This window comes from Myxocyprinus asiaticus, chromosome 3, assembly GCF_019703515.2.
Source record: "Myxocyprinus asiaticus isolate MX2 ecotype Aquarium Trade chromosome 3, UBuf_Myxa_2, whole genome shotgun sequence".
Lineage (NCBI taxonomy): Eukaryota > Metazoa > Chordata > Actinopteri > Cypriniformes > Catostomidae > Myxocyprinus > Myxocyprinus asiaticus.
In genome coordinates this window covers 40,859,495-40,872,687 of record NC_059346.1, presented here as the reverse complement: position 1 = coordinate 40,872,687, position 13,193 = coordinate 40,859,495, and the positions used below count along the sequence as shown (strand labels likewise).

Below are 13,193 nucleotides of genomic sequence, written 5' to 3'. Positions count from 1 at the left end.
GGGTTTTTTTCATTTTTTTTTTATAGTGAGTGTGTTGATTTTTTTTTTCTTCAACTGGCAATGAAATGAAATATGAGCTTTGAGGCATGTGTCAGAAACTGCTGCAGTGAAATTTGTTGCGCTAAAGTACAGAAAGCTGTTTGACCACCAACATTAAACGCTGAAGTAACTCGAGGAAGAAATCCTGAAACAGCAGTGAAGTATTTACCGTAAAAAAAATAAAAAAAAACATGTACATTTTCTTAACATGTAAATGACTTTGCTGCATCACTGCCTTGAATCCCCTTTAAAAAAAAAAACTCGATGATCTTATGGGAAATTGTTTTCATGAAGAATTACATATTAAATGCAAAGGAAAAAATGCAGCAATCTTACGCAAGTATATATATCTATATATATATATATATATTTGTCATTGTATCACATTTTTAAATAAATAAATTAACCAATCTTATGTGTTTTTCTTCGCCAAATATTAATAATATTAATAGCATTGCTGTGACTTGCAGTGCACTCTGTATATACAGTATGTCTTTGTATTAAATTGCCTTTGTATACCAATAACATGGTAGTTGGTTAGAATTTGTTTTATTGTATGGATAATATAGACTCTTGGACCATTGCAGTGTCATCACATTTAATTCATAACATGCAGGGTTTGAGCAAACGTATAATACAAGTAGATGTACATAGCAATAATATCAGTATTGCTTCAATAAGTTTTAGGCTATAATATATATACAGTTGTGCTCAAAAGTTTGCATACCCTGGCAGAAATTGTGAAATTTTGACATTGATTTTGAAAATATAACTGATCATGCAAAAAAAACTTTTATTTAAGGATAGTGATCATATGAAGTCATTTATCATCACATAGTTGTTTGGCTCCTTTTTAAATCATAATAATAACAGAAATCACCCAAATGGCCCTGATCAAAAGTTTACATACCCTTGAATGTTTGGCCTTGTTACAGACACACAAGGTGACACACACAGGTTTAAATGGCAATTAAAGGTTAATTTCCCACACCTGTGGCTTTTTAAATTGCAATTAGTGTCTGTGTATAAATAGTCAATGAGTTTGTTAGCTCTCACGTGGATGCACTGAGCAGGCTAGATACTGAGCCATGGGGAGCAGAAAAGAACTGTCAAAAGACCAACGTAACAATTAATGGAACTTTATAAAGATGGAAAAGGATATAAAAAGATATCCAAAGCCTTGAAAATGCCAGTCAGTACTGTTCAATCACTTATTAAGAAGTGGAAAATTTGGGGATCTCTTGTTACCAAGCCAAGGTCAGGTAGACCTAGAAAGATTTCAGCCACAACTGCCAGAAGAATTGTTTGGGATACAAAGAAAAACCCACAGGTAACCTCAGGAGAAATACAGGCTGCTCTGGAAAAAGACGGTGTGGTTGTTTCAAGGTGCATAATACTTGTTGATCCCTCTCCAAACATAGTGCTTATGGTTGTGACCATAAAGCTCTATTTTGGTCTCGTCACTTCAAATTACAGTGTGCCAGAAGCTGTGAGGTGTGTCAAGGTGTTGTTGGGCATTTTGTAACCGGGATTTTTTTTGTGGCATTGGCTTCTTTCTGGCAACTCGACCATGCAGCTCATTTTTGTTCAAGCATCATCGTATCGTGCTCCTTGAAACAACCACCAGGGCCATTTGGGTGATTTCTGTTATCATTAAGATTTAAAAAGGAGCCAAACAACTATATGATAATAAAAGACTTCATATGATCACTATCCTTAAAATATTTTTTGCATGATCAGTCATATTTTCAAAATCAATGCCAAAATTTCACAATTACTGCCAGGGTATGCAAACTTTTGAGCACAACTGTGTGTATATAGTATTTATATATATATATATATATATATAATTTATTTATTTTTACATGCGATTCTTTCTAATCACCCCTCAGACTGTTTATTGTCTGGCACTCAACTTGTCCAGCCGGTGAACTAAAATAATTTGAATAAGTGTCTGGAATGTATTCTTCCTTGTTGATCAAATCAACAACACTCTTCATCGCAGCTGCAGCTTTTAAAGAGATGCATTTATTTTATGAATCGGCTTGCTAGAGAACTCACTTGTATGTCTTTTGTACTGTGATTCCATAGTAGTTCTTCTCATCTGTGATGGGCGAAGGGCAGACCAGCTAAAAGGTGCTTTGTGCCACCTACCACCCCGGGGGAAAATTGCTTGTCGATAAGCACCACCTATTGTAAAGGCGTAGATGTGTTAACAGCGATCATTCGCCTCACATTAATATGAAAGGGCCATTCGTCTGCTATTTGTTTTGCATCAAGTCGCCTCTGGTGTGCAAAGGCCTTAAATAGGCAGTTCACAAGGTTTGAGACAGCGAGTAAGTGGACCACAGTAGGCCTGCAACTTCTAATATCTCATAAACTAATTTCCTATCTTAAAGGTGCACTTAGTATTTTTTATGTTGTGCTGGTCAATATGGCATTCGTCTTGCTGACACCCAGAGGTGTGGTTGCAGCAAACAAACAACAGTTTTCAGCTGCCAATGCCACTCTATATTTACTGTTCACAATCAGTCATGAATAATTTAATCCATGAGTGAAAGTGTCCTATAACGGTTATTGGTTAATGAGATTAATGGTGCATTCACATCATGTCAGGATTACTGTAATTACAGGATTCCAACTTCCAAAAACCTTTCACGTCTTCGAAAGCTCTGACTTCACAGTAATGATGTCATATAAAAAGAACCAAAATAGCAGAGGCCTAAGTAGTTCATATATATTTCTGTATCATATTACATTTTCTTGTAGTCACTGTTACCTGGATCAATTTCTGTGTTCTCAAATATTTTGCAAGAACATATAGAGATGGATTAATGAATTAATGCTGTGATTAATTCCTCAGTCCGAGGATGTGAACAGCTTGAGTAGAATCTCAAGTAGAAGCTTGATGTCTGTCATCTCATATTTAAAGTAATGCTGACTCGGTGTGAAAGCACCATAACACCCTGTCTACACCAGACGAGAGCAGCGCGTTGTGTCAAAAGCATATATTTCCCCTTCTCATCACTGAAGCTGTCTACAATCGAAGCATCCGTTTCGGCACGTCGCATAGCGCCCGACAGTAAACGTATGCCCCGTTCTGTTGCTGACGCGTTGCAGAGCTACTCCAGCCACTTTATTACTCAAATTGGTCCGTGCTGTCTGCACGTCATTTAGAATGTTCACTTAAACACTTTCAGCAGGTGTGTCACATTTCGAAGGCTGTTGTTACGTAGAACGCATCCTCTGTAGGCAGCGGTATACAGAGTGTCCTCAACTCGATTCACCTTCGTTTAAACAAGTCAGCCTTCACAGGACAAATGGAATATAATGTTTCATGGTTATGACAGCACGCATTGCTCTTAACCTGTGCGAGCGCTCTGAGTGAAAGGGGAATCTCTGAAATAAACTTTAGGAGAGTTATAGCAATGTAGAAAGAATTTATTTTTCGGCTGTACTTTTATATTTACTTAATACTTTATTTTACTTCATGTACAATTATAATAATATATATAATATATAGTTTACTCTAGTCTACTGAGGTACTTCAACTAGAGAATCAACATTACTTGCAAGTGAACATCATATTTTTAGATAAATAGCCATTTTTTTTTTTTTTTAATAAATGTATGTTTCATATGAAGCAACGAATTGTGGATTGTGAGAGCCAACGAAGGATACACCCCTTGCATCCTCTGAATCCCTGTGAAAGAAGGTCGCATTCCAGGACTGTATTTGGAGTATCATAATCACTTTTCTGAAACGTGACGTATGCTTACAGCCTTCGAAACAAGATTACAGCCAGTGTAGACAGCCACAAGCCGTTGTCGCGTCGCGTTGTTGTAACATTCGGCTGGTCATGTGATACTAACATGGTGGCCTCCATGAGGCGACCCTCTCATTGTAGAATAAAACAGCTTTTATAAGGCTATGGACATGACTGGAGTCTTCATCTCAAGTGAGTGGTCATGATTTAATGAGGGGAAATTATAGAGTAGACCTTTAAATTATCGGCATAATAAATGTATGTGAGAGAAGTGAATCCTTACTGGTTGGTGGGCGGCGCGGAGAGGGGAAAAACAACCTCCTCTTCCTCATACTCCGGCCCATCCTGTTGATCACTTTCATCCACACTCCCGTGCGCCCCGAACACCGGCGGAGTCGGTAAAGGTGGCAAACCCGCGGGCCCATCGGTGGGGGACATCCGGCTGCTGCCCGGCCCGTCTGAGGAGGGGGACTCGCAGCCAGCTCCAGCTCTCACCATGAGATCTTCTCCTCCAGCGCTCGGATAGATCATCACTCGAGCGGGCTTGGAGTAAAGGGAAAAGGGGGTCGAGTCGGGGCCTTTGCTGCCGTCCGATCCCCTGTCCTCGCCCCTCACCTCCATGCAAAAATTAAGAAGAGAGCCTAAGCTTCTTCTATGAGTCTGGTAAACCTGCCTTTTCCAGTCTTGGAGAAAGTTGGAGAAGAGAGGAGCGCACACACACGTGCGCGCGCGCACCGGACCAGCTCAGCGGCTAGCACATGAGTTAGGTCTTCATTGTTTCCTGAGTTTCAGGCTTTCACAAAAAGACGAAGGGATTTTGAGAAATTATAGATGTCAGATGTCCGAGTAGATTAGAGGCTGATGGATCGAGTCCCCTGTTCGGTCTGGTGTCAGTTGTGGCTTGTAGCCCGCGGGAAAGTGAGCTTTTATTGTCAAGTCTTTTCGTGCTTGTTATTTTGTTGCCAGTGAGTTGAGAACACGCTCCGATCTGCTACTTTTAAGCGCTACGCAGTTTATCGCTGGTGTCCGGCACGCGTCTCCTCACTCGATCCCGCTTAATGAGTGTTAAAGTGATTTCTTCTGTTGTAAATTAGCCTTTTTTTTTCTTCTCGAGATTGCTGGACTGGTGGAACATTTACCACAGCTGCTCCCAGTCCCTCTCCTCTCCCTGCACGTCCCCGCTCATGCGCAGACATAACCAGTAGAGCGTCGAGCCGATTCACAAACATGCGCGTCACATATCCATGAGATCTGCTATCGACAGAGTGAAGTCAGAGAAACGACATAAAAGTATGATAGCAAAAGTAATGTATCTGTATTCAAAACAAAATCACATTATCGATAAATTAAGGTGATAGGAGCATGTATGTCTAAATCTGAACTCATTTGCTTACCTTTGATGCTGAAATAAATGTTGAGGGCAGCAGAAAGAATTCTACATATGCCTATAAATATTTTACAGGTTACCTTTATGAACTAACTAGTGGGAACTCACTGTACTGTTGAAACAATAAGTTTCACAGTAACTACGTTTCCATCCAAGGATTATTTGCGAAAAAAGTTTTAGCGCATCAAAATAAAGCTGATGGAAACGCAAATTATCACTTAAATTTCACAAGTGTCGACATAATATTTTTCCGTTTATCTCTAGCGCATGTCGATACTTCAAATGTGGCGAAAAACTGTTTTGGAAACACTTTTTGTCAAGAAAATTGGCATTAATGCATAAATATTTGTGTCACATGACAATTTACCCCAATCATTAGACTGTGTTTATCATGATGACAAGGTACATCCTTATGGATTGATCTTAAGGGCATATAGATCAGATGCTGCAAACATGACACTTCCAGGAATGCCAACACAAATATCTCGTATCATGCACATCAACAAGTGCACGGAGAACAAATGAATGGCCACTGTTTGTAATTAATTTAATCGCAGTAGCCATCCATTTATTAAAGTTGCTTTTCCACACCATTCAAAATAATAGACGGCAGTCATGGAATTAGCCCACAATACAAAAAACATAATACTTGGAGAAAAACTTCAGCGTGCTTTTTCAGAACACTATCAGCCCAATTCTATTAAATTATTGTTTAGCTTTTTAAAAAATGCCGACAAAATTCCCCTGTATTTAAATAAATTACCAAACGAAAAAAAATATATTTTTAGACCTATATATGCATTTTCTTTACACAAACTTAAATTAGCTTTACCCTGATCTGTAGGTGAAAATTCTACACTTTTCAAGACTATAAACTATCAGAACTATTTGTCCACTATGAGTTCACTTTCAGAAAACGAGCTTTTGAACATTTTAAAACGTTTAAATCTAACCCTCTTTACCTCGGATCGCATTTGCTGAGCTTCTTCAGAAAATGTAAATTGCATTATGACACTATAATGAATTTTAGATGACAACCAAATTCAGTTGGTCGGTAAAAGTTGCTGGACAAATATGCAGGACATAATACAGTTGTGATGGCAATGCTTTAGATTAGAAGATTGTTCAAAATAGCCTATTGAATATCAGGAATGTATCATGTGTAAACCCTGATATTACACCGCATCAGTTTTTCTTTAATATGTGCACACAGCATATACACATCGATGGATGTTCCTTATACTAAGACCGAAAGTTTCCCCACTATTTGGTGCAGGTTGCCAGCTTGAACAGGGCCATAACGGGTCGCAACCGGTGGCAACATCAGGACCAATATTACAGTCCTATCAGACGGGCAACAGCTCCCTTTTGATTGCAGTTCGTCGTCTTCTGATTGCATTTATTTGTGAAATTAAAATAATAAGTAAGACAGTAAGCTGGCTAATTTCAATGAATTGTCTCAATACTCTCCCCATTTTACTAAAACTTCGGAGGAAATAAAATAGGGACATCTGGGAGGCGAATTAGCGATAAACACACATTTCTGTATGGAAAGGGCTTAAGGGCAGATTTCTTGTTTTTTTTTTTAGGCATGACATCATCACGCACACCATTTTATATCGATAAAAGGCCATTTGAATGGAAATAGGCAGAATGTTTTACACATTTTCACTTTGTCGATAACAAAATAGCGCGAAAAGTGGATGGAAACTAGGCTAGTGTTACACACGATGTCCAAGTGGTGTGCTTCACATTCGGTAGAAAAACCGCAAAATGCCAATAATAGTGCTATAGGCCTTTTTCACAGACTGTGATGACACGTTTCCGCCTTATTTATCAGCGTAAATCTCACAATTTTTTTAAAAATATATATTATATATATATTAATATTCAGTGTACATTTATAACTTTATCCTTATTGTTATGTTACTCTGGAATTAGTTTTTAAAAAAAAAACTAATTACCACAGCTGCGAGGGGTTTTGATTACAGTTGCTGAGAGAGTGACAGTAAATTTGGCATCTTCTCCCATCTTACTGTCTTAATCCACTGCTCTCTTCTTCTGGAAAGTCATTAAAACGTAGTGGTGGATTTTTTCTTTTGGCCTAAATGGGTAAGTGAAAATAATATTTGCTGTGATCTCCCATTCACCGCTGTCGAAGTTTCCCCTGCAAACGTTTACTTCCGCGTTACAAAACCCAGAGTGTGAAAAAGGTCTATTATTTAAGTTTTAATCTTCTGTTGTATCATAAAGTAGGCATAGACTTTTCAGAAATGTGACTGTTATCCAACACAGTAACACTGTTATGGTAAAAACCTCATCAAAAACACACAAAATGCAGTTAAATTAATTGAAAATGGTTATTTAAATGTGGTTTATTATCAGTTATCACGAGATTAGGAAACATCATCAAGTAGGCTATCAACCTGATAGATCAATGCAAATGTATATACACTCACTGAGCACTTTATTAGGAACACTACGGTCTTATAAAGTTTCCGACATGGTCTTCTGCTGTTGTAGCCCATCCGCCTCAAGGTTCGACGTGTTGTGTATTCTGCGATGCTATTCTGCTCACTACAATTGTAGAGTGGTTATCTGAGTTTAGCCTTTCTGTCATCTCAAACCATTCTGGCCATTCTCCATTGACCTCTCAACTAGGCGTTTCCGTCTGCAGAACTGCCTCTCACTGGGTTTTTTTTTGTTTGTTTGTTTTTTGGACACCATTCTGAGTAAATTCTAGAGATTGTGCATGAAAATCCCAGGAGATCAGCAGTTCCAGAAATACCCAAACCAGCCTGTCTGGCACCAACAGTCACGCCACGGTCGAAATCACTGAGATCACATTTTTAGAAATATATATTGGATTTATTTCATTGCATTTTCTGTATTTTGTTGATATATATATATATATATATATAGAAACAATATTTATATACAGTTTCTATATATGTAGTCTTTTTTTATTTGTATAGTGCTTTTCACAACACACATCATAATAGTGTGATTTTATTTATTTATTATTTTTTTGGATTTTTCCCCTTTTTCACCCAATTTGGAATGCCTAATTCCCAGTGCGCTTTTAAGTCCTCGTGGTCACGTAGTGATTCGCCTCAATCCGGGTGGCGGGGGACGAATCCCAGTTGCCTCCACTTCTGAGAACATCAACCCGCGCATCTTATCATGTGGCTTGTTGAGCGCATTGCCATGGAGACATAGCGCGTGTGGAGGCTTCACGCCATCCACCGGGGCATCTGCGCTCAACTCACCACACGCCCCACCGAGAATGAACCACATTATAGCGACCACAAGGAGGTTACCCCATGTGACTCTACCCTCCCTAGCAACCAGGCCAATTTGGTTGCTTAGGAGACCTGGAGTCACTCAGCATGCCCTGGGATTCGAACATAGTGAACTTTTACCACTGAGCTACCCAGGCCCCCCTCATAATATTGTGATTTGATAAAAAACATGATTGTAAATTGTGCCTTAAAATAAGTAATTAAGTAAATAATATTATTATTTAGTGAGCATGCTAAAACTCCATAAGATGTTGGTTAGTGTAGAGAAATAATCATGGAGGAAACCAGGCTCACTGTGGGGGCCAGTTCCCCCCAGGCTAAACAGCATGAATATAATGACAGTATTAGTTATTTATGTGGAGTGCAAGTCATGGTTTAAAATGAGTAAACTAAGTGTTAGGGGTCAATGTTTAAACAAAGATTTAGTATGAACTATATATATCAAGTCATATATATATATATATATTTCACATTTTAGGATAATAGTAAAGTCATCAAAACTATGGAATAACACTAGATGGAACTATAGGAATTATGTTGTGACTAAACAAAATACAAAAATCAGAACTGTGTTATATTTTAGCATCTTCAAAATAGTCACCCTTTGCTTAGAAATTGTAGACCTGTACTCTTGACATTTTCTCAACCAACTTCTTGATGTATCACCCTGGGATGCTTTTTAAACAGTATTGAAGAATTTCCCATCTATGTTGGGCACTTATTGGCTGCTTTTCTTTATTATTTGTTCCAAGTCATCAATTTCAAAGAAAGATTAAGATCATGAGAAACATTTCCGTCAAGTATTTCAAAACTTTTGACCGGTTGTGTGTGTGTGTGTATATATATATATATATATATATATATATAAAATACACACACAGTGCATTCACAAAGTATTCAGACCCCTAAAATGCTTTAAATTATTTAATTTTTTTCACATCAATCTACACTCCATTCTCCATAATGACAAAGCGAAAACCAGATTTTTTTGATATCTTTGCAAATGTATTAAAAAGAAAAAATCTAAATATCACATTGATATATGTATTCAGACCCTTAACTCAGTACTTAGTTGTAGCACCTTTGGCAGCGATTACAGCTTCAAGTCTTTTTGGGTATGATGCGATAAGCTTTGCACACCTTGATTTGGGGATTTTCTGCCATTCTTCTCTGTAGATCCTCTCAAGCTCTGTCAGGTTGGATGGGGACCATCGGTGGACAGCCATTTTCAGGTCTCTCCAGAGATGTTCGATTGGGTTTAAGTCTGGGCTCTGGCTGGGCCACTCAAGGACATTCACAGAGTTGTCCCTAAGCCACTCTTGCGTTGTCTTGGCTGTGTTCTTAGTATCATTGTCCTGTTGGAAGGTGAACCTTCGGCCCAGTCTGAGGTCCTGAGCACTCTGGACCAGGTTTTCATTAAGGATATCTCTGTATTTTGCTGCATTCAGCTTTCCTTCAACCCTAACCAGTCCCCCAGTCGCTGCCGCTGAAAAAAACCTCCACAGCATGATGTTACCACCACCATGCTTCACCATTGGGATGATATTGCACAGGTGATGAGCAGTGACTGGTTTCCTCCAGACATAATGCTTAGAATTGAGGCCAAACAGTTCAATCTTCATTTCATCAGACCAGAGAATCTTGTTCTCACAGTCTGAGAGTCCTTTAGGTGCTTTTTTTTATGTGTCTTGCACTGAGAGGCTTCCGCCTGGCCACTCTGCCATAAAGCCCATATCAGTGGAGTGTTGCAGTGATGGTTGTCCATATGCAAGTTTCTCGCATCTCCACACATGATCTCTGGAGCTCAACCAGAGTGACCATCGGGTTCTTGGTCACCTCTCTTACCAAGGTCCTTCTCCCTGATTGCTCAGTTCTGCCAGGCGGCCAGCTCAAGGAAGAGTCCTGAGTCCTTCTCTTTTCTGACTGCTTTAATCCATCTCTATATATCTTTTCCTCTTTTGGACAGTCGTGATAATGTAATATTGGATATTTTTCCTTTTGCCCTTGATGCAAATGGGAAGACAGTAATAACATTTGCTAGGGTCTCCAGTTTACCTCTGTGTGCCAGCAACACCGTTTACCCTGCAGTTTACTTCCGCTTTCTAAATCCGGAAATGTGAAAAAGGTCCATTTCACTCCATCAATCACTGCCATCATCTGACCTCTGATACTGACATGCTCTCAGACTGCTAAGGGAATAAAAGTTTTTTATACAGGTGTGCTTCTCCCCATTAATGAGAAAGCAAAATTTGTATTGTATAATATTCACGTTTGCTTGTATTGATACTTTAGCCCAGAAAAATTAGTATTTGCTTATTAAAAACATTTAGCTTTTTCTTTATTTTCTTTCCAGTTTGCTTTTCCTCCCATTATTTCTTGAAAATAATTTTTTTTCTCAATTGCAGTTAGCACACTGCATCATGCTGTCTCCCATACAATCTGTAATAATTCATTCTTTTGTGCTCAGAGTAGGATTTTGGCAGTGTTGTCACAGAGGTGTGATTGGGCTGCACTGCAGGAACCCAGCTTGTGTTGTGTGGATGATTTGTAGGAACGAGGGAAGGCTGCTGCTGCCATGGCTACTGCAAGACCAGAGATACTGAGATTCAAAGCAGGGTGCAGCTAATTGTCCATCTTACACTGTTAGCCAAGTGGAGGAGCACAGGCACCTGCTGAGGAGGAATAGCCTTTAACTTTGTCATCATGGACATCTTTGTGTTTGTGAGTGTGTGTGTGTGTGTGTGTGTGTGTGTGTGTGTAATGTAAGGGGGACAGCAGACTAAACACTACTGCTATCTCTTGCTATGCAATAGAAAGGTATTGAGAACAGTTATGTGATGAATGGGATCTCTTGCACTACAAGGACAATCCAATGTGAATGTTTGTTTGTTCCAGTATGGTCATGTACTCTCTTTCTATTCCTAGTCAAGAAGCATTTTGTTTACTGCCATATACACAGTGGCCCCTAAAATATTCAAACTCTTAAGAATATCAAACCAAGTGGCATATGCAAACAAATGTTGCTAGACCTTTGCTAGTAAATTAAGCAACTGATCCCAAGATTATTTTTAGTTTACATGGGTGCCCTAGCAGAGAAACCACTGGCATTGTTCATCAAAGTAACAAGGGACATGTCCCAATACATTTTACAGCATAAACAATATTTATTGTTATATAACTTAAAGGTTTTAAATAGTGTGCTTCTGGTATCTCTCTCTTAAATAAATGTGTTGACATTTTGTCATTTGAATTGACAAGCATTTTTCAGTGTTACTTTTGTGGGTACCACTGTAACGCTCTTTTTATCTGTTTTTTTTTTGTTTGTTTTTTAATCAAGTGACAGTTTGTGCTTACAGTCAATCAAACCTTCCTTTCAAAAGAATGTAGACATACTCTTTCTACCCAAAGGCATAAAATCAGTACAGTTGACCACAACATTACTATTAGGTCAAAATGTCAGTCTTTCGCTACATAAAGATAAAATTTTAAAACAGCCTGAGTGATATAGGAAGTCTAGGTCAGGAAGTGTCTCTAGAGAATTTTAGCAAAATCACTATCTTCCTGAAAGTTTTGAGAGGAGAAATGTCCAAAAGCAGTCAGTGTCATTAAAAATGAATGTGACTTAAATTTCTAAAACTGAGGGAATTCCATGAATGTTTAAGCAGTCTTCAAGACAACAACATTAAATACACTGGAGGTGAAAGATGAAATATTTAGGTTATGGACAAATTATGGTCAAATCATGAGCAGTCTTAGTGACTGTGAGGTCTAGTTATGTATTTCTATTTTCTTTTAATCGATCCTAGCATGATCTTAAAGGTGAAGTATTTCTGTTGCACTAAAATAATGACTTCTGGTTTCCCAGACATTCCTCCCATCTGCTATTGGTCAAGAGATAGTTCTGCCCCATACTGGTGCCATTGGTTGAGCCAGACTGGTCAGGATGCTCAAAGAAACAAAGTAATGTTTGATAATGATAATGCCACAAATCCACAGTGTTTACACTTTTGGGGGGAATTAACCTACGAATGACTTACTTATACATGTCCCATACTACGCTGGGAAAGGAGAAAGTATTTTAACATTCAAAAAATTACACACTTCAACTTTAAGATTATAAACAAAAACAGATCTTAAACCTGATTGGACCTGTCCCCTTCCTAAAAACACGTTAAAACAACACATGCTGTATACAGCAATTGCATACAGTAGATGTCATATATACTGAATTTGTCTTGCTGGAGCCTTGCTTGTCAAGACCAGCTAAATGTATTCTGTTCTTATCTCACTCATATTCATTTTCATATTCCACATCCTGACCCTTTAGATGAACTACATATTTCACAAGTGACAATTATCTCCTCTATGTACCTCTCTCATCACATGGATGTGCAGTATAATGTGTGCGCATGGCTGACAGGCCACAGCAGTTCAGGAACAATGGTGTGTGTGCATTTTCAGTTCTGTCAGTAATTGATCCTGGCATAGGCAATATAGGCAGGCGCCTGGTTCGCAAGATCGCTATGGGAGAAAGGTACCCCAAATTGTGCCACCCTGCCCCTGCCCAGAGCTCGCAAGATCACAATGGGAGATACAGTAGGTGCCCCAAATCATGCCACCCTGACCCCGCACAGCTTGCAAGATCGTGATGGGAGAAAGATGTCCTGAAAGGCTACTCGGCCTTAAAGGATTATGGATG

At 38.8% G+C, this 13,193-nt stretch overlaps 1 protein-coding gene across 2 annotated transcripts in view; it reads right to left on the bottom strand.

Moving 5' to 3' along the window:
• LOC127419433 (ras GTPase-activating protein 1-like) overlaps window positions 1-4,983 on the bottom strand; it is an 84,547-nt gene extending 79,564 nt beyond the window's left edge. For both annotated transcript variants that reach the window (XM_051660819.1, XM_051660826.1), the window contains exon 1: window positions 4,089-4,983. In XM_051660819.1, coding sequence (XP_051516779.1) covers window positions 4,089-4,426 — 338 coding nt within the window. In that variant the 5' untranslated portion in view covers window positions 4,427-4,983. The remainder of the gene's footprint in view (window positions 1-4,088) is intronic.
• Between the last annotated feature and the right edge of the window lie 8,210 nt (window positions 4,984-13,193).